We start from the raw sequence: 27,351 nt of genomic DNA, 5'->3' as shown, positions 1-27,351 counted from the left end.
CCGGTTTTGAGCTGATGACCTCAGATATTACGTTAGCTCCACTGTCTCCACTCTTACAGAGCTACTATCTCTGAGACATCTTCAATCATTAGCTTTCTCTATTTCTCCCTTCAAATGTTCACTTCAAGGTACCGTATAGCAGGCAAACTTGATACACAGTACAGCAGCTAATTCTTTCTTTAGTAATACTAGGTTTTATGTCACTGCACTGCTGATAATATGTGCCTCTAGAGCTGTGAGTATAGAATACAGAAAAAAAAAATTCTGTAGGGTTAAAAATGCATTTTAGGGCAGTGGCTCAGCGTCACATAAACACAACTAAATGCATTTACAACCTTCTTGCTTCAGAGAACTCTGATGTTATTTTCTAATCATTATCAGCTGATGTGACACACCCATTTCTATTTTTAGGCATTTAAATAATAATAAATGTGAGGGATTCCTAATGTTTTTCTCACCAGAACAAGCATTTATATATATATTTTTATTATTTCATGTTTTTAGTCTCAATATTGGTCAAATGTTGTGTTTTTAAATGTCAAAGAAACTGATGTTCTCATTTTTTGACCAAAATAAAAATAAAAAATATGTTGACATTTGTGTAGTAAATGTGTAAATGTTATTAAATGGTTTGAAATTGGTTTTATTATCAATTTTCCTACTTATTTTACTGCTGTGTAAACAGTTGGCCTGCACCGCAAGGTCACTGGGTAAAATCCCAGGGCTGGTTGGTTATTCCTAGTTGTGCCCTTGGGCAAAGCACTTGGTCACCCGGCCCCTTGCCCCGGGCAGAGCAGCTGATGATAATATGCTGCTCCTAGACTGGGCATATTCATGCAGCAAAGACAGAATTTTACAAGTAGCTCAAGAAAGTATAATAAAAAGAAAGAAAACCCTCACATTTTTATATTCAGTTTTGAGTTCCAGTTAGTTCCAACCCTGCAATGCGATGGGCTGGGAGACATTCTAGGAGTCTCAATATTGCATAATAATGGGGCTCTGACCGAAGATCTTGGAGTCTTACTGCATGTTTTTTACAAGACAAAAACATCAGCCATATAAAAGCAGCAATGTTATAATTACATTAGTAAAAGATTACCAAATGAACTATATAAACATATTAGCCAACAGATAACATAAATGCATTTACTATATTTCATTCGTTAGAGCAGTAATTACACATAAAAACTTAAAACAAACAAAAGCTAAATGCTGGAGATTTACTGTAACATTGCCTAATGTTTTAGCTCATGCTTGTAACCCTGATTGAGAAATTATTATGCTATTATACTACTGTCAACCAGTGCCAATATAGCACTCCCTCTCATATATTATTGCTTAAAGTACCATTATTTGCTTCCTAAAGAACTGAATCCTTTCCTAAAGAATTGCCATCAAATCACAAGGAGGTTTGAGATTTACAAACACTGTCACACAAAAATCTTGCATCTCCCAAATGGCAACTTTTTTTTTTTACAAAAGCAAAAATATGTTAACTTTCAATGGATATCAATGTAAAAATATTTGATTTGCACCATTTGCAATACTTGTATAAATTCATCATGAAATTCTGACACAATTTAAAGAACAATGGCCATAGGAAAAATGATGATATCTAACTAAAGAAACACACATATGCTACATTTTCAGTGTGTCCTTCTGTTTTCCACCTCCTCCTGTTTTCCCTCCTTCTTTCAATGTCATGCCTGAGCTGGTGTGTAATAAATCACATAAAGATACGGTGTCTGCCCTTCACTCCTCCATAAGCTCAATGTTAATTAAAGTCTATGTGGAGCAGGGATCAGAGCAGCGTGGGTTTCCATTAAAGCAACCAAGGGCAGCACTTCCACCTGAACCAACCTGCACCTAGCACATGCTCTGCAATGGCCTGTCTGCTCTAGCATCCCTGTAACATGTCAAAATGCATCTTAAAAACACTCAACCTAAAAGCGTATATACCCTTATCATATGCTGTAATAGTTTGAGAGCACTCGAGCATCACATGCCTTATTATGTACACATGGCACATGGCATATATCAGTATTCCCAGTTGGCCAGGTTAAGTGCTCGCATACATTTGGCTTTACTGTCATGTGGGTGATGTCATAATTTCATTATGTTTTTTTTTTTTACTTTTTTTTTTTTAACATTTACTATAGTGATTGATTTTTTTTCTCTAAGTTAGCAGTTTACCTCCCAAAGCTTAAATGGATGAAGGAGCCAGACATCAAACATAAAATACAAATAACTGGTATTAAAACTATTTCAACTATTTACTTCTGATCCAAACATCAACAAAACCTTTTGGGCCTATGGATCAGCAGTTTGCCTGGAGGAGGAAGAATAAAACATATGCCGAAAAGAACAATCTGTCTTCTATGAAGAAGCTGAAGACTGGGCATCACTGCACCTTCTAACAGGATAATGATCTCAAGCATACCTCAAAGTCCTATAGTCCAAAAGTAGTCCTATACGATTCTGGAGGGGTCACCACAGACACTTGACTTGAACCACATTGGGAAGCTTAGGAAAAGTTCAGATTTCTGAGGAGCGGTGAAACAAGCTGTTGTCTGGCTATGCATCACTTTTGCAGCACAACAGCAAGAGGGTGCTCTACTAAGTACTAAAGATGCTTGTCTTTAAGGGGTTAAATAATAGTGAGGCTGCAGTACTCATTAAATGTAGTATTTTGTGCTGAATTGTGTGAAGAAATGTGAAGAAGCCCCTTATATTAATTGTGTTGAGAAATTTAAATTGCTATTGTTTGATTTTGTATCGCAGACAATTAAGCTTTGCTAATTTTGCTAATAAACCTAAAATGAAGCATTTTAATCGCTTAAAATGCGTAAAAATATACAAATAACAAGTAGGTTTGGAGTGTGTTTGCCGCCTTACACACAAAGATCACACAAATATGCAGAAATCAACATTCAGTGAGCAAGGGAGAGGGCTTTGTTTGCTTTATGTACATAATAATTGTTTGTTAACAGTGTAATCATTTCATCTTATCTGCTTGTCCTGGTCAGGGATGCTGTAAGAGTGTAATCTCAAATCAAATAACTCTCACAAAAAACAATATCATTTTATAGTGCCTAAATTTTACAGTGCTGGTTCACAATTCCAGTAAGAAGCTACACTTTGGTCCTCCTGAATTAGTAAAAACATTTATAAACAGCTCGTGTTTACTTTAATGAAAACTTCAAGTGTGAAAAAGAGCTGATCATATCTTCATCCAGACATTATCGTAATTCTTTTACTCAGAGCTGAGCCACTGAGCTGAGAAGAATTCGCTCATTCCTGTAAACAGGCTCAGGGCTCAGTCAGACTGTGAATATTTAATTAAAGTGCATAAATATATTAAGCAAGGCTGAATATTCATGAGGATCAGCTGGCTGGCCTGTAGAATGGGCCAGCATTCAAGATGTTTACTATTTACATCTCTTTGAGAATGAAGTTACACTAAAATATGCCTATAAAAGTAGTAATCGATTTATGAGCCAGCTAACTTTCCAACATAAGACTGTGTAGAGTACACATGATACTCCAACCAGCCATAACATTGGTACCACTGGCAGGTAAAGTGAAAAACATTGATTATCTTCCTTTACAGTGGTATCTGTATGGATGGAATATATAAGGCAGTATGTGAACAGTCAGTTCTTAAAGATGATGATGTGTTAAAAGCAGGAAAAATGGACAGGAATAAGGAGCCGAGCCACTTCAACATAGGCCTAACTGTAAGATGACTAAGTCAGAGCGTCTGCAAAACAGCAGGCAGGCAGGTCTTGTGGGCTTTGCTAGTATTCAGTGGTCAGTGCCTACCAAAAGTGGTCTAAGAAAGGACAACTGGTGAACCAGCAACTGGGCCATGGGCACCTAAGGCTCACTGATGCAATCCATGGAGACCCATAATATTCATAAATTATGATATATGTTTTGGTAAACATTAAAATAAGTGCATTCCCATATATATTTTAACAGTATAATGGAGGTGGGGGGGGGGGTGCTATTAAAAGCTGTTGCGATGAAGTTGACAGCAGAGTAAAAGAATCTATTTCACAGCCTGCTGGAGCAGCAGCAGTGATTCCTGAAATGCTTCCCTGATGGCAGGAGTTAATTTAGTCCGTAATTTGGGAAGGAACTGTCTTTGATGATGTTATTTATTCTCCCCAGACAGCTTTTCTGTTGCTTCTCAGTGGAGGGGAGTTGGGCACCCGTGATGCTTTAGGCAGTGTTTCACCACCCGCTGGAGGACCAGAGACTGTGGAATTGTTGAACAAAACAGAGACTCCGGTTATAAGCAAGCTCTCAAAGGTATAGTAATATTGATTGTAGGTAGGTGAGCTTTTCTCAGCCTCCTTAGGAAGTAGAGGCGTTTCTGTGCCTTCTTGACCAGAATGGAGGTGTTAAGGGTCTAGGTGGGGTCCTCAGAGATGTCTAGATGCTTAGGAAAGTTGAAACTGGACATACAGTCCACCTCAGCTTTATTGATGAAGATTGGGATGTGTGCACAGTCTCTCTTGGCCCACTTGAAATTCACAATGAGCTCATTCATCTTTTGTGTGTTCAGTGAGCTACTGACACACATTTCATTATTTCTCTATTTAATGTAGCCCTTTTACACCATTCCTTACATACCTGAACCTTTCATAACTGCACATAATACACTCAATCTGCTTAATTTACACATCAATCCCACTTTATTTAGTATGTATTTAGTATTTATTATATGTTTGCCAATTTACAATGTTGGTTAGATGCTAACTGAATTTCACTGGCTTCTTCTTGTACTTTCTCAATGAATCCAACCTTGCCTTGTCACAATAATTGCATTATCACTTTGTCAATATAGTTGGAGTGCACTGATAGGTGATGTCACAAGCTGGAAAAAAGGTCCAGACACACCTACTATAAACTGAAGCAAAATTTATATCTCATGGCATCTAAACTACCCAGTGTAAGAACTGTATACTGTACGTCTGCAAAAAACAACTATTTTGTTAGCTGAATAATCTGTCAATTATTGGAATGAAATTGCTCAATTACCAAATAACTCCTAATAAATCCAGCTTAACAAAAGTTTGAACTATTTTACAAGTTGGTTGAGCAATTAGCTTTAATTTCTGACATAAAATTAAGAAGATGAGTTTAATGAACAATATCTAGAGGAAAGATGCCTGGAAGTGCCCAGAAGGAAGAAATGTAAGCAACTTTACAGCACTTAATGTTTAACACGGTAGGTGTGTTCATTTTAATTATAAATAATAGTCTGCATTTGTATTTGTATACTCCTCTGAATGGTGGGATTAAAGCATTGCTGATAAAGAGAAGGCTTTGGCATGGTTGGCGTTAAGTTTTATACATTCGTGTTGCTTCTGCTGAGGCTGTGAAATGGCAACTACATTTGAGCCACTAAGATAAGGAAATCTACTATTTTGCTACTATCTACTACTACTACTTTGCATGAACAGGCAAAAACATGTCAGGCCAACAGATTTTACCACACAGTTTAAATGTTCTTTTTTTATACAGCTTCTTAATCTGTATTGAGATTGCAGGAATTATTACTGTAAGAAGTAACGGCGGCATTAAAACAGTGTTCCACACTGTTATGGTAAACATCTGGATAAGATAATGTAACTTAGAATGAAGAACATATATATATATATATATATATATATATATATATCATAGAAATATACCAATGGGCTACAGCACATTAAGCACAATTAACACATTAAGGGGGGGGGGGGGGGGGGGTTCTGCTCCTGATTTAATACTGGAGTGTTACAGTTTGTGCAGTAAGCCTGAACCCACCCCACAGAGAGAAAAGCATTTCACATCTCAGTCGTTTCACAACAAATAACAAACAAATGTCTTTACTGACATTCAATACTAGGTTTCCCAAAAGCCTCTTAGCACAAAGATCATTGCACAATGCTAGAGCGAGAATCACATTTAACACTCTCTCTACCCTTTAAGATGATCCTAATACTACATAGACTTTACGGAAACTGGGACAGTTTCCTAGATCCGTATAAAATGTGTTCAATGTGTCACTCAAAAATGATCATGTAATGTTTATGTAGACAACGTCTGAGCAAAGCTACGCTATTTTATTCAGCATAGAGTTGCAATGTCACATTCATTATAAATGTCTTTTTTTTCCAAGAACCTTTCTATGACATGAAGAGATGAAAAAAGTAGTTTGTTGTAAAGACTTTTAAATAAAAAACTTCAGGTTTACTGCCACAGAAAGCATAACAATTTTATAAGCCATGTGTTTATGGACCATGTGTTTCTACTGTCATGACTGGATTTGTATTTTATTTTTACTATTGTTGGCTTTAAATTCAAAACATGTCCGTTGATGTCATTACACAGCTTGGAAAGAGACATTTAATTGGACCAAGGAACCAAACAATCACAGTGTTTCACCAGTGATCTTGTTTAATTGAAGTTTGAGGCTGAACAAGCACTTGTGCGTGTCAATTAATTATGCAACCAACGATACCAAAGGACTTTTCCATTCCTCCCCAGCCAACCTATGAGCTCTTTGCATGCATGGGCCCTAGGACTTTAGCTTTAGACCTAGCTCAAAGACAAACAGGACTTGCCATCTGCATGTTTAGCGAAGTTGATGTGTTCCTAACAAAAAAGCCAAAGCTAGCAAAGCTTCAATTAAACTCTTCAGCAAGATTTGCTTGAAAATAGTCCTCATTGAACTCGATATATGCCACAGTGGCTCAGCAACGACCAGATATAAACACAGTGAATATAGGCTACTTAGGTCCTTGAACCTTTGTCAACTAAATTTAGGTAATTTAAGTCTTAGTTAGATAAAAAAAAACATCCTGTGCTATGTGCATGTTTGCCCTGCTAACTACATAAACTAGCCTAGTCATATTCTTGTTTTAACCATGACAAGAATCATTAAATGTGAACAGACCTACATGTACAGAGCAGTGCAATGCGCTAGAAAGTTAAAACCACTTTAAAAGCAAACGTATAAGAAGAATTCACCTAAGAACTTTGGTGTGCAGCATCACACACTGAAAGGAACAAGTCATTATGGTTTGATTACTGAAGTAATGCAACGGAAGAACTGGGTTATATTGATCCTCTCAGGTGGCCCTCCGCTCCCTCATCATCAGGCATGATTGAACACCTCCGGTTTGAGTAACTGCCTTTAATCCCCTAAACCTTTACACTTGATTGCATCCTATAATTGCCTTTGGCTGACTTGGCCTACACTAAGAAGGGCAATATTTAGAAACCACTAAAGTTGGAGCTAATTACCAAGATACTTCAGATCTAAAACCTTTGTTTATTAATATACTGTAACATTTACTACACTCTTAAAGATTGAAGTAAAAAAAACAAAAAACAGAATCATTTACATTAAGGGTGAAAGGTTTTAACACGGTACTGAAAAGACAAATGTTTGAACATAGAGCACACAAATGTAAATTTCATTACACCCTCAATCTCTTTTGACACCCTTGGCTTTTGTAGACCTGACTGCCAGTGATCAATATTTGACAAGATCAAGGTTTGTATACATTTGATCAGAGTAAGCTAAGAAGGAGGGGTGGATGGGGTAATGCTATACAGGTATGCTGTCGCAGTCATGCAAAAACCTTGTATCTAAAAAATGTCAACTTTACAGGAGTTATTTTAGGGCATTTATATTGGTCTATTCATTAAAAATAATGTAAAGAACAAATTATGCCCAAAAGTGAGAAACAACAAAAAAAGAGAATAAGGTTTTCTGCATGGCAGCAATGATGTGCACCCAAGCACAACTTCTTTTTTCTAAAATCTAAATGAGCAAACTCATTGTCAGAGTCCTGTAGAATCTTGTTCTTGATGACTGCATTGAATCTTGGCCTTGTAAACAAGATTCATACCAAACTTGAAAACATGTATATTGGTACGTCACTGGTATCTTTCATTTTTGTACAAATTTCCGACACGGTCTAAAAGGTGTAGGAATATGTAAATACAGCAGAGAACAAACAAGACAATACAGAATATATGAATAATAACATGTAATCTCAATATAAACGTATAAATCAACCTGTATCAATTACGGCAGTGCACATGGGTATGACGTTTAACTGAAACATAAGTGGGTGATTGGCTTATGATAAGTTAGGTTTAACAGAATTTTAAACAGATAACAAAGAGTGTAAGTAGTAAAAAAATGTACAGGTAACTTACCGGCAGCCGTGGTGTGGTTGCTCCTCTCTTTTTGGCGCGTGTAATGGCACTGCTCTTGGGCCTTCATATGTTGAGCCACCAGGGCACATACAGGATGAATTGCTTCCCCCTGTCAAAGGTGATTTAGGGTTTATTGTGAGAAACTGGAGAAACGAACTGGTCCACATTCAGTGTATCTCTCAGTTTTAGCAAAGCATTATACAGTTTACTCTGAGATTAATAAAGCAAAACACGATATAGCTTCTTTATACGTTTTAGTTCTTTTCGCTCAGGGTCCCCCCTTCACAGTTGAAATCATTTCCAGTGCTCAAACGCTGTGTCTGGTTTACGCCAAACATGCCCACTGTTACTGTGTCCAAATAATTCAACTTTGGATTCATTTGTCCAAAGCACATTGTTCCAGATGTCTTGGTGTTGGTCTAGGTGTTCTCTAGAAAAACTTTAGTCTTGCTCTGATGTTGTTTTGACAGCAAAACAACACCTTCCATGAAAACATGTTTGGTCTCTTTCTGATGGTGGATGCTTCACTTTGACTTCATCTGTGGAGAGAGCTATTTCAGGATTGTTGGAGACTTCTTTACGCATCTCGTGGTCTGCTGTAGGACTGAACTTGCTAGGACAGTCATCCCTGGCCATGTTTGCAGTTGTTGCACTTGTAAATTATTTGCTGGACAGTGGAACATCTGATTATGAAGTGTTCTTCTGAGATATTTCCCAGACTTATCTGCATTTAGAACCTTCTTTTTGAAGGCCTCAGCAAACATCTTTCACACTCACTTTACCAATCAAGAGCAAACCAAACTAAATATCTGAGGTTTACATAAGACTCCTCCAGCATCCCCAGATACTACATAAAAGGTGCATTGTATGAATGTCCAACATGCTTTTTGTTACTGTAAGAGATGGAAAGTACATGCATTATCATGCTAACAGCCACATAAATGTGCTCAATTTATGATTTTTGTTTCATTTAATAATAAAATGTAATCAATTAATCATGGCATCATGATGATGCACTACACATCTAGTGTTGTGGTTGGTGCTCGAAACAGATAACCCATTATCTCTCTTAAGAACCTACTTCACAAATAGAGCTCCAGATCCTGGCTCACTACAAATATAGACCCACATATTGAGTATTAGCCCACACTGAGAATAAACATACGCATCAAACAAAGAAACAAAAACAAATAAATAATCCCCACTTTCTCCCACATCACAATCTCTACCTCACACAAACACACACTAACTCCACTAACAGATAATCTTCTGCAAAGAAATCCATGAAAAGTATTTAACAAAGAGTGAGAGAGAGAGAGAGAGAAGGAGAGGGAGAAAAGCAGAGATGAGAGAGAGCAAGAGAGAGAGTAAGAGAGAGAGAGACATAGGGACAGAGAGTGAATAACAAGCGTGGGATGCTTGTCTCTCTTTTAGTTAGATAAGAAAGAAGCGCAATGTTGCATTGATATTGTGCATAGCCTGTGTTTCACCTCTTCGCTGCATAAAGATATGATGACCCCCACGCTCCCCCTGAGAGCAGTAATGGAGATAGGCAGAGGTGGCTGAATGGTAATGAACTGATTGAGCCTGGGGTTAAAATGGAACATGTTCCAAGTTTCCTGCTCTAAAATTTTCTGCAGGGTATTATTATAGAGAACTAGCAGAGAGACTCCTCTTCTTAGACCAGCTGTTCTAGTGTACATGTAGACAGTAGCAAACACTAACATGCCTGTGTCGACCATATTTCAGCTGTGCGTTATCGTGTTTAACCTCTTAAACTTTACTGACTCATCAGCTGGCCGTGCCTCACTGCAATAATGTACTCATTACTGAATAATTTTCCTAAGGATGTAGAGTACAAAAAAAGTAATGCGCTTTTACTCCCTGATCTGATCTAAGCACTTTAATCAACTGCATTTACCAAGTTTTTCAAAGAGAATATACAGCAATATAATTTGGGTAAGAGTACTGACACTGACATGATATAACATTCTAGACAGGTTTATTTTTTTGCAGTTGTAAAGTGACCAATATAGTGAGTTGTAATATATTTTCATTTGACTAGGAGTAACTTTCAAAGCCTGAAATAAAAATTACTTAATGGCACACACTCTAATCTTTTCATGGTCTACATATGTAAAACAGTGTTGTTAATTTAATAAATTCACTTGACTTTCTTTTTCTGTGACATTTGTGCATTACCTGCTCCTTGCTTTGTTCAGAAGATCAGAATCAGAATTGGACTTTATTGGCCAAGTATGCTTACACATACAAGGAATTTGTTTTTGGTTACAGTAGCTCACAGTGCACAATAACTGACATTACAGAAGTAACAAACACACCCAACCTACACACACACACACACACACACACACACACAGTGACATACACACACAGACACACCTGTAAACTTAACATGTGCAGAGTTGTATATTTAAAGTAAAGTGCTAAGTGCAGCAGTAAAGAACAGTGCAGACTGGATTAAATAGATATAAATATGGAGAACAGAGGAGTCACTGCTTGAGACGGTAACAAAGATGCTGTTTATTGAGGTCCAGGAGGTCCATATTTATAACATGTTTTTGGCTGCACAGCCAAAAGAAATGGCAAAAATGTACAAATAAATAAATAAATAAATAAAATTAAACTATAATGACCACCCAAATGCATGGCTAGTAAATGCATCATTAGGACAGCTGCCCAGTTTATATTAATGCAAAATGTTAAAAGACCAACAAACGTAACTAAGGCCAAACTGAATACATTTATTTAGGTCCTTACAAAACAAATGGTCTCATGCATTTATGTGTCTGTTCAAAGCAAACCAATAGTATTATTTGTTGACAAACGACATCAGAACGAGGTGTGCAGCAAAAGCATCAACACAAAATGAGTCTGCAGCTTCATTCGCTTATGGAAAACACAGTTTTGTCTATACCAGAGATGTTCTGAGACTATCCTAACAAGGTAGATAAAATTGTTTCTTTTTTGTCTGAACTACAGCTCTCAAGTGTCACAACTAGTCTCCCGGTCAATAATGACAACAGCTGACACTGATAATTTGTTGGCTTTGAGGTATGATGTTAAGTAACGAAAATCCATCATCTTTGAAGTGCAACATACCAACGTCATACTGATGTGAAATGTTAACGTTCACACAAAATGGAATTCTAATGTTGTTAGACACTGATGTGTAAATGGGTTTGAAGCATGGTGTTTAGTTACCAAAATTCAACATCTGTCTAATGTTGGAGCTTGATGAAAACTCCATATTGGTGTGACTTTCATGTTTTCAACTGAAATTCAACAGCTTTCTGACACAAACTGATATCCAGTGCATGCTGGTCAGTATCACTGGGCATAAGGCAGAAATACCCACTGGATAGGACACTAGTTAATCACAGAGACACACACACATTACCTGCTGTGCTACTGTGCCACCTCATGCTCTAAGCTTCCCCTAAAAATACAAATACAGTAAATCAATACAGTAAAGCACATTTTTAAACTATTGTTTCCACAATTTAGTCTTTTCCAATATCCACCCACAAGCTATATATTTCCCTATCTGTTTCACAGAGTCACAGGAGTCAGCCACTGCATCTTTTCGACCAGCTGGCTAGCACTGAATTGAGGGGAGATGGAGGGTCTTCCCACCCAGAGAGAAAAAGGCCAATTACACTCCGTGGGACTCCTAGCTATGGATAGCAAAGGCTTAAATGGCGGCATAGTTTGGTAGCTCCCAATTAATTTTTAATGGCTCTATGATATATCACCTAGCCCTGCTTTTGGCAATAACTTTGTTCTATTGACATCAAAGAAGAAGCAGACTGAGAGGACATGCAGCATAAGGGGCTTCATCTTATGCTTCATCAGAAGCTTGAGAAAGACACCAAGGAACATGAGTTACCAGGTCTACACAGAGAGACAGCGGAGAGAAGAGGCTATCGTTGTGTGTGTAGAGATACCTGTAGGTGTCTGTAGTGTGTAAATGAATAAGTGTCAGTGTGCATGGTGGAGAGTGTGTGTGTGTGTGGGTGTGAAAGAGAGAGAGTGTAAACGTCTTGCCGTGCCCCACTCTAGAGCAGATGGTCACTCTGTAGGTGGCAATGACCTCTGGCCCCTGCTGACAGGGCAGAGGCTGCAGAGGCTGTAGCTGTGGATGATTCCTGCACTCATCATAAAATGTGCCTAAAACTAAATCTATTTGTGTGTGTGTGTGTGTGTGTTCATTCAGGTGTAGAATGACAGAGAGAGGAGAAGGCAAGAGTATGGGGTATGAAAAGACATAAAAATGAAGGAGGATGGTGGGTGGTAGAATTTTGGCAAGCTCCGCTGCTGGGGTTTGTTTGTGTGTCAAACACAGTAAATAGAAACAAAATCTGTCATAATTCTGCTCTGCGTTTTGAAATGAGCAGCCCACCACCTTGCTCTAGTCTGGCCCTGTTTGTTTGAAAACCTCAAAGAATCTGCTGGTTGATTGTGTTTGGATGTCAAATCACATGAGACAAAATGAATAGAACAGCTGCTGCACCAATATATAAGGATTAAATATATTTATATATAATAATAAGTTTCAGGGTCTTTCAATCACTGCACCTGTTAAATACAAATAGCCCTGTAAAAAATGACAGGTCTCAAACACACTACTTATATATATACATCATACAGCCAAGAGAATGAAGCCTCAGGGCAATGAATACACACTGATGATGAATGAAGGTAGTTGGGGACAAATATACAATTAAACAATTTGACATTTTTGAGTCAGGTACAAAAAAACATATTAAGATGGGGAATTGGACAGTACTTATTCTAATATTCCTAATACTGTAAAGGTGACAGGAATATTGTTGCTATGATGCTAAAACTTTATATATTAATTTGTGTCATGTGTCACCTTTTGATATAATGTGAATCTGGCTGTTGTTCAATGTGTTTAAGTTCCATGATGAATAGGCCAACGAATATACATTTTATAAATGTTATATATGTTACATAGATGTCCGTCAAAAATTTTTTTTTTTCTTCCTTTAGTAAATCTCCAATTTAGGGGTTATGATTTGTTTTTGAACGATATGACAATAATCTGGCTAGACTATGACTGATATACTACGACAATGTACCTTCCAATATGCTGAAAACCCTTACGGCAATGTGGTTAATTATTAATCTACATTAGTTTTTTTTTTTATACCAAAATGATTTAAGTTTATTGGATTATGTGATTGACTTGATACCTCCACACACCCAGAGAAGATGTTCAGTACTAATTTAGGGATGTTGGTTTTATGCAGCTAATAATAAATGATAACATAATAAATGGCAAGTTAAAGATTTATTGCCATATGACACATGTTTTGGCAACAGGTTACTTGGCAACATTTCAGTTAACCCTTTATGACTGAGGACTAAGGCTAGAAAAGTCTGTCTGGGGGGGTATTTATGCCATGGCGTAAATGTTAGAGAAGCCGAAAGGTCGCCAGGTCAATCTCCAAGACCGGAAGGACCAGCAGGAAATGGGGATGGGGCAGTAAAGGAACAGTCTTTCTCCTCCCTCAACTTCCACTGCTGAGGTGCGATTGAGCACTGCACCTAATCCACAATTGCTTCTCAGGCACTGAGATGGCTTCGCACAGGTCTGTGTGTGTGCTCCCTATCCCTAGTCACTACTGTGTGTGGCTATATTGCGTTGTTCTACTGTGCAATAACTATAAAGGATACTCTTGATTACAAAACTGAGAAAGACGCCACACAGAGAAAAACACTGTTCAGTGTTTTCTCCACGGCATGCTTACACAGTGATCAGATACAGGCTCATTTGCATATTGCACACATTTGAGAAGTCGGTATTGCGCAGGCTGACGTCACAAAGGAGATTATGGAAATAGGCCTTCTAAGTGCCACATGCAATTCATGTTTAAGACACTTTCATTTTTAAGTAAGATCACTCAAAATGTATTCAATGAATTAACAAAGATTCCTAAGATGTTCAATGCCTATGTGGCTTAGCATGGAACATCATGCCTACGCAATCTCACACAGAATACAAACGTGTGGCTTTAGTCCTCATTTGCTCTCGCCCACAGAATCAATGGCCCAATCCTTTGGCCACTGACGTTAAACATGTTGTGGAGTGAGACAAAGGAGAAAGCTAATAGGCAGATAAGGATCCTGCTGCCAGTCAGATAACGTCTAGTGGCCTCAAGGCCAATGCTCAGAAAAACATGGAGTTATAATGATAGGAAATGAACCACCATTCAGGAAAGGCAAAGCCAGGTCATTAGAAGGCTCACCAAGCAACAACCACATTTAATTATACCATTGATTTGTTGTTCTTCCCTTGACTTATGGTAGATCAAAATCTTCCACACAAATCTGTACTACTAGTTTTTGTCCTATGCATTAGCTGGACAAAGTAATTGGTCATGACTGGACAGAGTGTGTGTTTTGGAAAATTACCTTAAAATATGGCCTTATTATGGACTTGATGTTGAGCTAATTCAATTAAAGAGAATCAGCTTTTTCCAGTCAATGTTAAATCACCAGTGTTCCCCTTTACTGGAAATGGTCATATGAACAGTATGGTCTTTTAAACAGGGTACCTCTAATTTCATTAATCAATGCAATCCTCAACTCATCCTAGAATCAAGCAGTCCTCCATGCCATTAAATGGCAAACAACAAAAATCAATGCATTTAAAAAATGTCATACTCAACTCTCAAACACTAGAAGAACCAATGAGAAGAACATCCAATAATGTTTATCAATCCTCAATTTATATGAAAACAGAGATACAGCTTTTTGACAACCCCTGAAGGATCAAGGCCATATCACCATTTGACTAGATTTGAATCCATATTTGTGGCACAAACAAAGCATGTTTACATGACTAACTCAACATGGCACATTATACATATACTATGCTTCAGTACAAGACTCATGCCCCAGCTTTAACCTTTTAAAGATAATCCATGAGCCACAGTGAATTAAAGGTAAACATCCATGGTTCAAATGTCAAAGCAGCCTTCTAAAATCAGAAAACACTAAGTTAATCACCTGAAAAGATCACTGCAAATATCACCACCACCATCTATTTTAAACATTCCTCATATAAAAATGTCCCTGCAGCCGGATATGTTTTGCATTCAATGAGATGACAATATCAGATGCTAAATACATTAAGCATGCTATAAAACCAGTCCAAAGTTAACACAGGAAAAATATCCCACATTAAAAACACATAAGAGGGTCCCACTCAATAGGATTAGAGTGAGTCATTGTTATTTTATGACTTCCTCTTTCTCTCATTAGAAGACCAAGTGTATAATGATGGACTATTTGTCACTTTTAAAGTTACACCTTATCTTTGTTCAGCCTAAGGTGAACAAAGTTGGGATGAAGTGGTGTGGTGATCATTCAACAGCCTGACCTCACTGCAATCACTCACTGCAGTGCTATAAAATCTAGTAACAAGGCTTTCCTGGACAGTAGAGACAGTGACTCCAACAAAAGCAGGATCAACTATTTTTACTCTTATTTTTTTAATGTATAATATAGGTTTGAAATTAGAGACATGTTATGTTTTTTATTCAAGAATTGCAAAATTGAACTATTTAATTACTGAATATCAACAAGAGAGGAAAAATCAAACTTGTAAACATTGGGGAACAAATAATAAAACAATAATAACAAAATAATATTTTTGCATAATGAGCCATTTAAGCAATTCTGCAGTACTGCAGTGTTGTCTACAAGCTCTCTAATTTGTCTAAATCTGTATTTTCAAATGCAGTTGTTAAGTGTTCCCGAATTACTGACCCTAGTAGAGCTGACCTATGCCACCTTTAAAAATAAAAGCATCAGTTTCATCATTTCTAGCATTTTGATTATTTTCTTTTTACCACATTATGTAAATGGTAACAACAACAAACAGTTTTACACATATTCACCCTAACAAGGGATGTACCAAAGATGAGGCAGATGTGCTTGTACTGGATTGTGATCTGACTGGATTGTTGCTTCCATTCACAACATTATTGATACAGAAGTATTTGTGTATAAGAAGACAACCTCAACACAATGAACCAATACTCAAATATCTGAATTATTCAGGACAGCCCACCCCTGTCTTCCTTTCCAGTTTGTAATTGTTTGTTTTAAAAACAAGCTCAGAAACAGCAACTGATTATGAATAATACGGCTGTAACTGCATAGTGATAAACATGAGGCAGGGTTTTATCATTCATGAGACCTTTGGGTAGTCTTGCACAACAGCAGAACCAATCAGATTTCACTCTGCACTAACCCACAGTCAAACAGCATTCGATCTTGATATCTTCACAGAAACCAATGAAACTAGTAATTGGAATCATATTCTTATCGTCACATAATTGTTTCCTAAATGTTACCATTGCAAAGATGTTAAGATTGGACTGATATTTCACACAAGATATTTCCTTTAGTCAAGTTTTGCCAAAGCATTTTAGTGTTAAGGTTTTCTTAACTGGGAGGCAGAGAGAGGCAGAGAGAGAGAGAGAAAGAGAGAGTTCAGTGTGATCCTCTCTTTGCCATCTAGGAATCACCTTTGTGCTAAGATGCTGTCAAGAAAGCCAGCCTGGCATGTTTAGATGATTACTGCACTTGTTATGTTGTTGTTTCTTGTCATTTCTAATAGTCCATATGCCCCCTGTTTATACATGTGTACATATTTGATATGTATAGACATACAGTATAATGGATATTGGCATTGATCTATGACTCACATATCACAGCTGCCCTAATCTTAATACTAGACTTTCTCGATATTTAGTCTTGTAAAAGGTAGATTGAAAAAACAGCCAAACACCTGCTCAACTGCACTCATCACTTTGCTGGTGTTCCTGCAGCTTACTTACTTAGACTATTCCCCAGACGATGCCGCAAAGTACAGATAATGACACCCCTGACTGAGCTACTCTTTCACTTGAGAAAAGATAAAAGAGTATTTCAAAAGATAGGGATCAGCACGTCCAAGCTCTAATACTTAACTCTTAATTAGTGATTCTCAGTCCTGCACTGGCCTGCACTGTTAAGAGTTTCTCCTGCTCCAAACACACCTGATCCATCCACAGCACTAATAAACAAGCCCTTCCTGAGGTGAACTGTGTGCTGGAGAAGGTCCAACAACACTACAGCCTTGGAGCCACCTTCAGAAAAAGGTAAACACTGATGATAAATGATAAGTAAACACTGTGTACAGCAGTGGCCGCGTAAGGGAAGCCAACACTATCGCCTGTATCCCAAGGAATACAGAGCAGAGCTGCTCAGGAAAGCTAGTTTCTCTCCACTGACATCTGAAGTTTCTGCTTAGAAGCTACACAGCAGTATCTTATTAGCGCACTGCGTGGAATTTACACAGTGCACACATGAACACTGGAGACACTGCTGTGCGTACGCTGTGCAAAATGGGGAACTTCCAAGCAAGGAATGCCAGTACAGATAATAGTTAGATGAAGTGTCTACACTGTCTCGGCTGTGTGAGAACAGCTCCTGTATAGACCACCCCTCAGCGCCGCAGCTTTGACCTTGTTTCTAACAGCAGAACTGAAATATGTCTCCAATGCCATTTTGGACATTTTGGACACACGCAGTCATCACGCATGCACCCAAACTTCGCTGCGGGTTACTCACCGTGCGCCAGGTGCTGTGGTGAAGCCACAGTGTGAGCAGCGCGGCTCGGAAAGTTAAACACCGTCTGGAAAGTAGCATCTTCAATATTTCAGCGTTCGCTCGCCAGAGTTCAGATTTCAGCCCAGCAAACGAGCAGCGCCTGTCTGAGCGGTGGGCTTTGTCCCAAATCCGGTCAGTTCAGGCCACTACATAATGGCGCCTTTGCTCGAAAACACGAAGGTCATGGTTTAATTGTTAAATATTAAGCGACGACTCTTGCTTTCCTTGGGTCCACTTGACACCGTACAGTAGCCGCCTCCTCTTCCTCTCAGCTTTGGATGGGGACGCTCCGTTGAAGCAAACCGCGCTCAAAAAGCTGTAGCCCCTCCCCTTTACGCACTGGTTCTGATGGGACGGAAAATGTCCGATTTTAAAGTCTAATGCAGTGAAAGTGGAGTGTGAGTAAGTGTGTGCAGGTAGGCATGTGCTCCGAAGCGTTGTTACAATCTGAGACACGTGTTAAGACTGCGCTCCATCGAGCTTATCCTGCGCGTAATGGCACAGGCTGCGAGTGGACCAACGCAGGCACCTGGGATGTAGTGGAGGAAAATGGCAGATGCCTATAGGTCCCTTTCACTGTGCTTCTGGGGTCCTGGGGAGTGTGTGTGTATGTGTGTGCGTGTGTTAATTACTCACTCCATTTACTTATGCAATTGTTACTTAATTACTTTTTATCTATTTTTATCTAATTGGTATCTATCTATCTATCTATCTATCTAAACATATTAAACATATGGACATTGGGTCTTACTTTTACCTATATTGAGAGATGGAGTAATATAAATTGATGAAATGTCTTAATTAATTAATTTGTAAAATGTATTTAATAGAAGTGTGATTTTCTTGGCACCTTATGCCATAATAGCTGGTATCCCCCCCCCCCCCCCCTGTGGCTGAAATAACCTCAATTAGTCTCTGACAGCATTTGTCCCTCTCCTCCATGCACAATTCTTTCAGCTGTGTGATGTATGTGGTGTTTCTTGCATGAAAATGACCTGTAACATCTTAGACTTTGTCTTTCTAGAACTTTCAATTTCTTCATTTTAATTTGGTGGATTTACTGTACTGTTTTGGATCACTGTCAGGGTGCTGTCAGGGGCCACCGTTTCTGCTCAAATTTCTGGACAGATGGTCTCACATTTTTCTTAAGCATCCCCTGATACAATAAGGAATTCATAGTGGACTATGTGATCATGGAGGCATTCCTTGTCTGGCCCTGCTGCCACAAATAATGACATTTCCACCCCCGCACTTCTCAGATGGTATGAGGTTCTTGTGCTTAAATGCTGTGTTTAGTTTGTACTAAATATTTCCTCTGTTACTGTGTCCAAAAAAGTCAACTTTGGATTCATCTGTCCAAGAAAATTGTATCAAAGAGAAGTCCTGGTTATTGTCTAGATGGTCTCTGGCAAACTTTAGTCTTTTTCACAGCAAGTGTTTCTTCATTGCACACCTCCAAAGAAAAGCAAACATGTGCAGTCACATTCTGATGGTAAATGCATTCACCTAGGTACCAGCTGTGGCAAAAAGTATCTCTAGGTCCCCCCTCAGCCAACACTGCCCCAATGGGAGCTCCTTTTTCCTCTGGAGCCCCTAAGACCCTTGTTACGCCTCAGCAGGGAGCCATTGATTTGTTGCACCACCTCCATCCCCTTCACCTCTCACACAGTATGGACTGAAATATCATGACATCCTACCAGAATTATTAGAAACAGCACACACATACACACATTCTTGCTTCCAGTGATTTGACCCTTTTTAAAAACACTTGTGCACAATCGTATATATTATCATTTTGTTTTGGTGGACAGATTACACATTCTACTATTACACCCTAACATAAATGATTAGTGTCATCACTGCCACACATTTCCAGCAATCTGGCTAATCTAACAGAGCGGAGAGAGGAACACATCTACCATACCAACACTGTCACTCAAGGGCTGTCACTTGGATGAACAGGATGCAGAGAGTATGACTGTAACATGACCATTCGGACATCCGCAGGGATAAAGATGAGTGAACTTGTAATCACTGCTTTTGTTTATCCAACTCGGTCCCTCAGGGAACTTGTCCTCTCAGGGAACATGGCCATTTGATGTTTCTGTCCAGGCAGGGAAAATATTATCCTAGCTGGACACCAGACCCCTACTGCTAACAGCTGCCTAATAGAGAGAGCAAGAGAGAGAGAGCGAGAGAGAGAGAGAGAGAGAGAGAGAGAGGGAGAGAGAGAGAGAGAGAGAGAAAGAGAGAGAGAGAGAGAGAGAGAGAGAGAGAGAGAGAGAGAACAGTAGCCTTTATGAAGAGGCAGATTTTAAAACTCATCAATTTCGTATTGGAGTACACAGAACACAGAGACAACAACTGTACTGTCAAAACTTATAGTAATCAAAATGCAATGAATCACTGTTTTGTTATACACTATGGGGTATTTTACAACCTTCAGTATTTTTTTATTACCATGGTCAACTGTAGTTGTACAGTAGTTTTGGGTCTGTAAATAATATAGAACATTGTGAGTTTAAATAATTTGTCCAATACTGTGCCAAGCATCTGTCAGTCTACAGATCTATCATGAGTCAAATGTTTTATTTATTTTTACATTTGTGAATTTTTTTAACTATTCCATTTGTACAGTCATTTTAATATATGATTAGTAAAATCAAAGATGAATACAATAGAAATGATTGCATTTAATTATAGGCTATACCAAGGGTGCTCAATCCTGATCCTGGACAATCCTGAACAGTTCAAATCCAAGACACCTGGCTTTTTCATTCAAATTTCATCACCTGGAACAGGGGTGTTGGATTAGGACCCGAATTGGGCACCCCCTAGACTATACAAACAGTTCATCACCAGCTAATTAACTGGACCCAGGCTGATACTTTACTCCACTTGGAAAGATTACAACATAGATTTTAAGTCTGGAAAGATGGCTGGGATAAATGCAAATTAAACAATATTTTGGTCGCCATCCAAACAAATGTGTTACAAGCCTTCTGTGCAGAATCTAGTTATCTTTATTAAATATTTAGTAATATTAGAAGTCAGATGTTGGTAATTATATGGTCATTCTAATACCATCAGGAAAAAGTGAGGCTCTGTAACGCTCAAATGGGATGCTCTGTAACTGAATTTGGATCACTATAATATTATTTACTGCAATAATTCTACTAATGACAATCATTTGTCCAAGCTTAATGTAAAATACATTGACATTTATTTTGATATTGGAATATTGATATTAGATATTGCTGATCTAATATCAATAGTCTGGAGTTGGGGCAGCAGTGTAATGTCTAATAAGACCTAACCCTGATTCTGTGTCTCAGAATATCTGCCATTCCTTATGCTGACCAAAGTCTGGGTAAAACAGAGCTCCCATCTGTCTCAGGTAAACGGTGCAAATGATAAAAAAAAAAAAAAAAAAAAACCGAGTTAACCAGATGGATCATTTGATACTCTCTTGCTACACTCTTCATAAACATTTACATTAGCAAAGCAGACATTACATTATCATACAGGGCTGTTATTAGTAAAGTTTTAATTGACTGCATTTTTCTTTATTTTATTTCCTCCAGATTTTGTTCCTTAAACCCATTCTCCAATAAAACACAACTACACACTTCACACTTTACCTGAAGCCCCATAGACGTGCTGTGATCTTTGACTGACATATGCGGCTGCTGGTTTCATATGGGACAGGCTTGATGTATTTTGTCCCTGATGGCTGGTACAGATCTGTCCTGTCACAAACACAGAATCTGCTAAGAGGTGAGATAAACACAATTTCACTACCAGCATGCCGCACTCTGCCCGGGGAATGAATGTACATATCAAAAACGTTCTCTGGGGATGTTTTTGTCAGTGTACAACACACCAAAGGCAGATTATATTAGGCTTGAAGCAAGTTCAGTCCCAGTTTGCACACTGAAAGGCATACTTCCGGGCAAAGCAAATACAAGCAATTGTAGATTTCAATAAGGTTTTCTGTAAGACCTTTAGATGAGTAATGTCATAGGCCTGTTCTCCATGGAGAATTCTACTCACTCTGTAGCCTGGCCCAAGACTAGGTTTTATGAGTATGCTTATAAGAAATGTTTATTCATATTTTTTTGTTTGACAGCCCACACAATCTCATGTGAGAATAAAGTGATTCAAAAGTTTAGAATCACTTGTTATACTAAAAATGTGTTATTTTCTGCACAATAATGTGTAATTAAATAAAAACTGCATAGTTTATGATTTTTTAGTCATATACTTTCATTTAAAATCTTGTATCTAAGTTATGTATTACACATCTATAATGTTATTAATGTTTTCCACATGCTTTGGTCAAAATACCTCAAGGACTGAACAACGCTATTTTCACCCTGCTAATACAACCACAGTAAATAATGGCTGTTTTAAGTGCCTGTCCTTTAAATGACAACAGCGCTCTCACCCCCTTTTTAATTACTAATTTAAGATACACAAAATATTACGCTTCACTCCTAAGTTTTTTTTTCATTTGTCCATGTTTGCACTAGCTAGCCAACATTTACTTCACCTTGAGTTCACATCTCAAGACAGTTATTTTATCTGCTGTGTGCAGACAAGTTTTCTGGAAGTGATGGCACAGTTTCAAAGTAACCTAAAGAACCACATCCCACGAAAGGACAATTGTGGATGCTTTTTGGATGTCTGCCTTTGCAAAGATAGTGGGTGGAGCAACTCAGATGGGGAGCGGTATAATTCTAATAAGACAGCTTATGACATGGGAAGACAAAAGGTGTTCCCAAAGGTGTCATTAAAGATGTTACTGACATTATGCTGCCCTTTAAAGAGACACTAAGAGAAAGAGATTTTGCTTTTCACGTAATTTCTCAAATACAGAAGAGTGGACATGCTAAGCACTGAACATACCTATTCTATATTTAATGGTTAAGCCTTCTGTGTCATTTTCTGTCAATCATTTCAATAACTATTACCTAATAGCCAATTTGACTGGAAGCAAAACAAATGGATGGCCAATGACTTTTGCACACTACTGTGTATATGAGAGATATATGTGTGTTGTTGAGCTCTAATGCTTACACAGTTTCTCTAAGCATAGGACTCTTGTCTTGTGCCTCGGCTTAGCTTAATACTAATAGACTGAATATATGCAGAAAAGGGCACAGACTGATTTAAATTAAGGCAGTTACATTAAATGACAAATTGAACAAATGATCTTTATTAAGATTCCATGTCTTTGAATGGAATGAGTCAATTAGTGTATATTTAATGGGTTTTATTTAATACAAATAAAGAAAATAGGCCAGACCTTTCCACTGTTTAAAATTAGTTTTCTTTTCTCTTTAATGCATTATTACAGCAGATTTGCATGACGTATGACATTAGAATATCATTCCTTTCAATTCAGCCAGGTCAAGATTCTTTTTAGTCCTAAGGTTGTTGGAAAACATAAAATAAAAAATAGATGAGATAAAACAAACTATCAGAAAAAATAGTCATTTATTTCTATATACTTTGGTTTAAAACTTGATTCACAAAATAACAATAAAAAAAACTAAGAACAGAGCATTTAAAACACCAATCAAAAATGACATTAAAAAAAAAAATACAGTGATGTCTGTAAAGTATTTTTTTTATATTATTGTTTGCTTCTGTGCTCCAAAATATGAATTCATACTTAAACAATTCAATTGGGTTAAAATTGCACATTTACATATTTTATTGTAGGTTATTTCTATACATTTTAGTTTTACTATATAGAAATTACACTCTATGTATGGAAAGCACTTCATGCATATAGCCCCTCCCCTCCCTAGTCATGCAACTCACAGACATCATCAGGTGTTGAGTATCTTCTCTGATGACATCCTTTTAAGCTTGTACTGCAGCTATTTTCAGATCCCACTTGTTTCAAGGGCTAGTGCCCTTATTTCCCTTAACAGGCAAACAGAATGGGATTCAGATGAGGTGACTGACCAGTCAAAAATTGTTTTGCCGTGAAACATGCATGAAACTCATTTGGGGGCATGTTGCTAAACATGAGCTAATAATATCATTCTTTACACCTTAGAATTAATTTGACCAGACATGCTTAGGCCTTAACCACCCCTACCACCATGTTTTAAAGATGCAGTGGAATGCTTTGGACGCTGGGCAGATGATTTTCGCCTTGACACTTGGCTCTTGCTATTGCACTAAACAAGTCAGTCTTGGTCTCATGCATTCGACCGTTTTACAGAATACAGCAGAAAACAGATGTATGCATTTAGTCAAATTTATATAACCGGTTCCATTAGAGCAGCAAACAAGGTCATTGAGAAGGAGAGGCAAAACATTCTCTTCTGCTTAGCACAAGAACATTCTCCAAATTCTCTTTTGAACTTATGGTTAGTGAGGTCCAGAAATGTCTAAGAGGTCCTTGTGATATGTGTTTATGTTTATGAGTGAATTTAAATACTTGACTTTGAATGTCCACTTAGAGTCTTATGGTGAAAAGTAGTTCTGTTGGACCAAAATGATGACATGGTGACAAAAATTCGCATATTCTACAACCTGTTATATGAAACGATTGCTGTATTGTATGTATCTGTTAATGTATGTACTCATGAATGTTGTGAGTTTAATTAATTAAAAAATACAAAGAAAATATACCTCATAATTTTCCCTGAATGCAATAAACAATTACTGCCTGCATGCAATGTACACACATAAACACACTACAGTCGGAAAAGATATTGGGACATATAAAACCTTTAACACCACATAACAAATATGATATGAAAATCAGGGAAGCAGTTCCCACAGCAACATTATTAGCTCACAATCAAATTAGCACGCTTGTTCAAAGGCCTAGGACAAAACCAAGGAGCAAAATGACTAAAAACACTTCAGCTGAATTCACAAAGCAACAGCCATCCTCTCTTCATTATCCTTTAGAGAGCTTTTGAGGTCAGGATCAATACAGCAGGTATAAGGTATTAGATGTGCCTAGGAAGACTTCTGGAAGGTCAAGGGGTTAAAAAGATTAGAGCTCAGGGTGAGAGCTAATGAGCAAGACGCTCTGTGGAAATGCACTGCGGGTTTGTGCAGATGCAGGCGTGAGCAGTGCTGATTTGGGCCGAGGGAGTGTGGCGTAATTGAATGCCTCCTCTCAGCTTTGAAAAAGGATTTTTTGTTTGGTAAGGAGTTAAAGCTAACTGAAGCCAATGTACTGGAGTCAGTAATAGGTGTTACTGAAATAAGAAACAGACTGATCAAGATGTCACTGTTATGATCCACACTGTGGATTCATCACTGAGTGGGTGGCTTCATTACAGGAAAAAAGAGCAGGTGTGAGTTTGCATATGGACTTCATGTCACTGCATCTCTGCCGATCTCTGAAGTCGTTTTTTCGTGTTTGTTTCTCTTTCCACATTGGAAAGAGTCAATTAGAAGATTAGAAGGAAATGCTAATAAAAGCTCAAAGCTGGAATCAAAGATAAGCTGGTTCAAAGTACAGTGCAATGTGCCATGTGTTAAGTTGCAGTAGTGAGCTTTTCTAATGGAAAAAAACTGATTATTGAATTGAGCAAGCTATGACAATATAAACTTATTTACAAAGCTTGTTTGCAAAGAGTGCATGACTTCTGACTGTACAACATATCATTACCGATCTCTGCCTTTAAGTACACGGGTGGATAATTTAGTCATTTGACATTGTTATGATCTTATCATTTCAAAGAAAAAATATGTACAGATTTCTGCCTCAATAGGCTATAGCGGTCATTTGACAATAAAAGTGGCTCTTTTGTCCTGCTATCCCATCGTGCCTGTTGTTACCTCGGCAACACAGTTGCGTCTGCTTTCCCTCAGAAAATAGCCGATGTCAAATTTTGCTGACCAATAAACTTTAAATTAACAGCAGAGTAAAAACAAATATGTAATGCACTTATCCAGCATGGAGACAAAAAGATCATGAGAAATCTATCACTAATATATAATAACTTTAGATCATTTGTTTACTTTTACATTTGTTTGTATGTATGAAGACATTTATATGTATGAATAATTTGTATGGATAAAATATATGTGTTAATTAGCAATTTAATCTACAACCATACAAAAAATGTTTCCAAAAATCTGGTTTCTTCTTCAGACATTGAGTTTTTTTTTGACACAGTTTCATCCATGAATGATTGCATGCTTAAGCAAGCAACGCTGCACAGTTCTTTGGTGCACCACCCTCTTGACTCAGCTAAACTTTCCTGTAGGTGGGAGATCATATGGAGATGTTTTTGTACACCTTCCTTACCAGTATATTTTCTCCAAGAATTCTTGACCTCCACAAATCTATTTCTTATAACATATTTTATTCCACAGCAGACACAAACAACAGCCACAACAACAGCTAAATGTGTTATTTGACCAAGATTGCCCAAACATTTAGCAATAGCATATATATGTGACTGCAAAACAGATACACATACAAAATCACATTTCTCTCAGGGTTAAAGAAATGCAATTATATTAGCTTGAGCTAACAGGGCTAATAATGCCCAGCATCACACCATCACAAATGAGTCAAATGGAAGATCATAATGTGAATATGACAGTTATTCTTTATACTATTTTGAAATATCATGATAAATGAACTAATACAAATGCACTTTTCTAATGTATTAGTGTTACTTTAATAAGGTATTGCCACTAACTTAGTATTTCAAAGAAAGAAATGTCAGAGTATTTCTACTTCCAAATCACATGGCAGTAATTTGGCTGGTCTCTAAAAACATGGTAAAAGCAACAGCAACTGCAATATAAAACAGCTTGACCAGAATAAACTAAATGCGATCAGGCAAGATCATCACAAAAGAGAAAATTATGTTTTTACAATTATTTCAGAGACTCGTGAGGTAAAAGAGCACCAGACAGCTGATATTATCCGAAGTGTGCACCAATGACAATATTTTCCAAAGAAGAAGTATTGTTAAAATACTCAACTGAACCTTGCTCTAATCACATAAAAAGCAAAGATCCAACACGAAAGCAAGTGTGACTGTGACTGTGGTTCTGTTGTCCCAGGCTAGAGACGCAGCTGATTACAGAAAAGAGAAAACTGTGCCAAAATAAAAAAAACCTCTAAAACCCCTAAAAAGCTATTTGTGACAGATATAAATAAATAAATAATATATTACTGATAAATTGTTACACCAGGAATATTCATTTATTTTTTCTGTGTTATTATATAGGGATCATTTATACTTGTCTTCATTTTTCAATACTTGGCTGGGGGCCCTTTACCATTAATATGCATCAATATGGCGTGGCATGGAGGCAAATGCTGAGATGTTTTTGAAGCCCAGGTTACTTTGATGATGGCCTTCAGCTCATAGATGATGGCCTTCACCCCATAGATTCTACACAGTAATATCATGGTCA

At 37.7% G+C, this 27,351-nt stretch overlaps 1 protein-coding gene across 1 annotated transcript in view; it reads right to left on the bottom strand.

Annotated features, from left to right (window-relative positions):
- ghrhrb (growth hormone releasing hormone receptor b) overlaps positions 1 to 18,254 on the bottom strand; it is a 52,361-nt gene extending 34,107 nt beyond the window's left edge. Inside the window, exons 1-2 of the mRNA XM_072684301.1 lie at positions 17,896 to 18,254; positions 8,224 to 8,332 (exon numbers count right to left, since the gene is read on the bottom strand). Of these exons, the coding sequence (XP_072540402.1) occupies positions 8,224 to 8,332; positions 17,896 to 17,973 (187 nt within the window). The 5' untranslated portion in view covers positions 17,974 to 18,254. The remainder of the gene's footprint in view (positions 1 to 8,223; positions 8,333 to 17,895) is intronic.
- Between the last annotated feature and the right edge of the window lie 9,097 nt (positions 18,255 to 27,351).

Source organism: Salminus brasiliensis, chromosome 7 (assembly GCF_030463535.1).
Source record: "Salminus brasiliensis chromosome 7, fSalBra1.hap2, whole genome shotgun sequence".
In the NCBI taxonomy this organism is placed as follows: Eukaryota; Metazoa; Chordata; class Actinopteri; order Characiformes; family Bryconidae; genus Salminus; species Salminus brasiliensis.
The sequence above is the reverse complement of the archived record's forward strand: the minus strand, read 5'-3'. Positions and strand labels throughout refer to the sequence as shown.